Here is a 1,196-nt window from a genome sequence, read left to right as displayed (position 1 = left end):
CGCCGCACCACGGCGGAGCCACGTCGGGGCGGGATGCCGCGGCGGCGGCCAGAGTCCCGGCGCTGCCCGGCGGCGGGCGGCAGGTACCCGAGGCCGGCGGCGTCTCTGCGGGCAGCCCTGCAAGCCAGAGGCAGCGCGGGCCGTCGGAAGGAGGGAGCGGGCGGCAGAAGCCCCGCCGCCTCGGGGAGCCGCGGCCGGCGGAGAGCAGCGGGTTTCGGCGGCCGGCGGGGACACGCTGCGAGGACGGGGGGAGCCGGCAGTGTGTGTGCGAGGGAGAGGGAGGAGGGAGGAGAGCGAGGCGGGGGGGCCGGGGACTAGTCTCACATGGCGGGGAAGCCGGGACGCTCCGAGGGGAGGAGAGAGCTCGGGGCTATCGCCTCCCTCCGCGCGGGGATGGGGGTGGCCCCTGAACCAGCTTCCCCCGCCGCCGCCGCCGCCGCCGTGTCCTCGCCCGCCCCGCTGCTCCCCCCTCCTCTCCCGACGCCCGTCGAGGCGTCGCCCTGCCCTGCCCTGCCCTGCCCTGCCCTGCCCTGCCCTGCCCTGCCCTGCCCTGCCCCGGCCCCTCTCGGTGCGGCGGGGACGGAGTGGGGTACGCCGCGACCCCCGCCGGCTCCCAGCCCTCGAGCTCCCCGGCGAAAAAGAGGGGCAGATTGCAGCTTCCCTCTCCCGTCCCCCTTCCTCTTCCTCCCCCTCTCTACCCCCTGGCTCGGCCGTGGGGAATGGGATAGGGGGAAGAGATCGAGGGGCTGCAAAAAGCTTCAGCTGCCCGCTGCCCTCCCGGGGAGCTGGATACCTGGCTCCATCTCTCCTCTCTCTTCCCTCCAGTGCCCTAGGGCTGGCAGGGGTAGCGCCACACTCTCTCCTGCCACCGTGCGTGCGTGTTTGCAAGCGGCTGCCGCTCCTCCTGGCTGCTGCTGCTGCTGCTTCCAGACCCACTTTCTCGCCCCCTCGCTCTGTGTCGGGAGAGGTACGCGTCGGATGCTTTTATACTGCCCTGCCTCCTTCCCCTGCTCCCCCCCTTTTCCTTCGCCCTCTCTGCAGCTCCTGCTCCAGCCTAGCGTGTCCCCCCCCGCCCTGCTCCTCTCCTCCCCGTGCCGACCTGCTCCTCTCCGTGCCCTGCTTTGCCAGGACACCCCACGGCTGCACCCGCACCTCTTCCCACACACCTTGCGTCCCGACTGCCATCTCTGCTCGGC

The 1,196-nt window shown here is 72.9% G+C and overlaps 1 protein-coding gene across 1 annotated transcript in view; it reads right to left on the bottom strand.

Annotated features, from left to right (window-relative positions):
* Positions 1 to 936, bottom strand: part of ISM1 (isthmin 1) — a 41,871-nt gene extending 40,935 nt beyond the window's left edge. The window contains 3 exon segments of the mRNA XM_041474120.1: position 1; positions 3 to 117; positions 794 to 936. The exon segment at position 1 is cut by the window's left edge and continues 264 nt beyond it. Of these exon segments, the coding sequence (XP_041330054.1) occupies position 1; positions 3 to 117; positions 794 to 803 (126 nt within the window). The 5' untranslated portion in view covers positions 804 to 936.
* Between the last annotated feature and the right edge of the window lie 260 nt (positions 937 to 1,196).

The sequence above is a fragment of the Pyrgilauda ruficollis genome, unplaced genomic scaffold (genome assembly GCF_017590135.1).
Source record: "Pyrgilauda ruficollis isolate IOZ18807 unplaced genomic scaffold, ASM1759013v1 scaffold31, whole genome shotgun sequence".
NCBI classification, from domain to species: Eukaryota; Metazoa; Chordata; class Aves; order Passeriformes; family Passeridae; genus Pyrgilauda; species Pyrgilauda ruficollis.
Note: the sequence above shows the minus strand (reverse complement) of the source record. Positions and strands in the feature narration are given on the sequence as shown.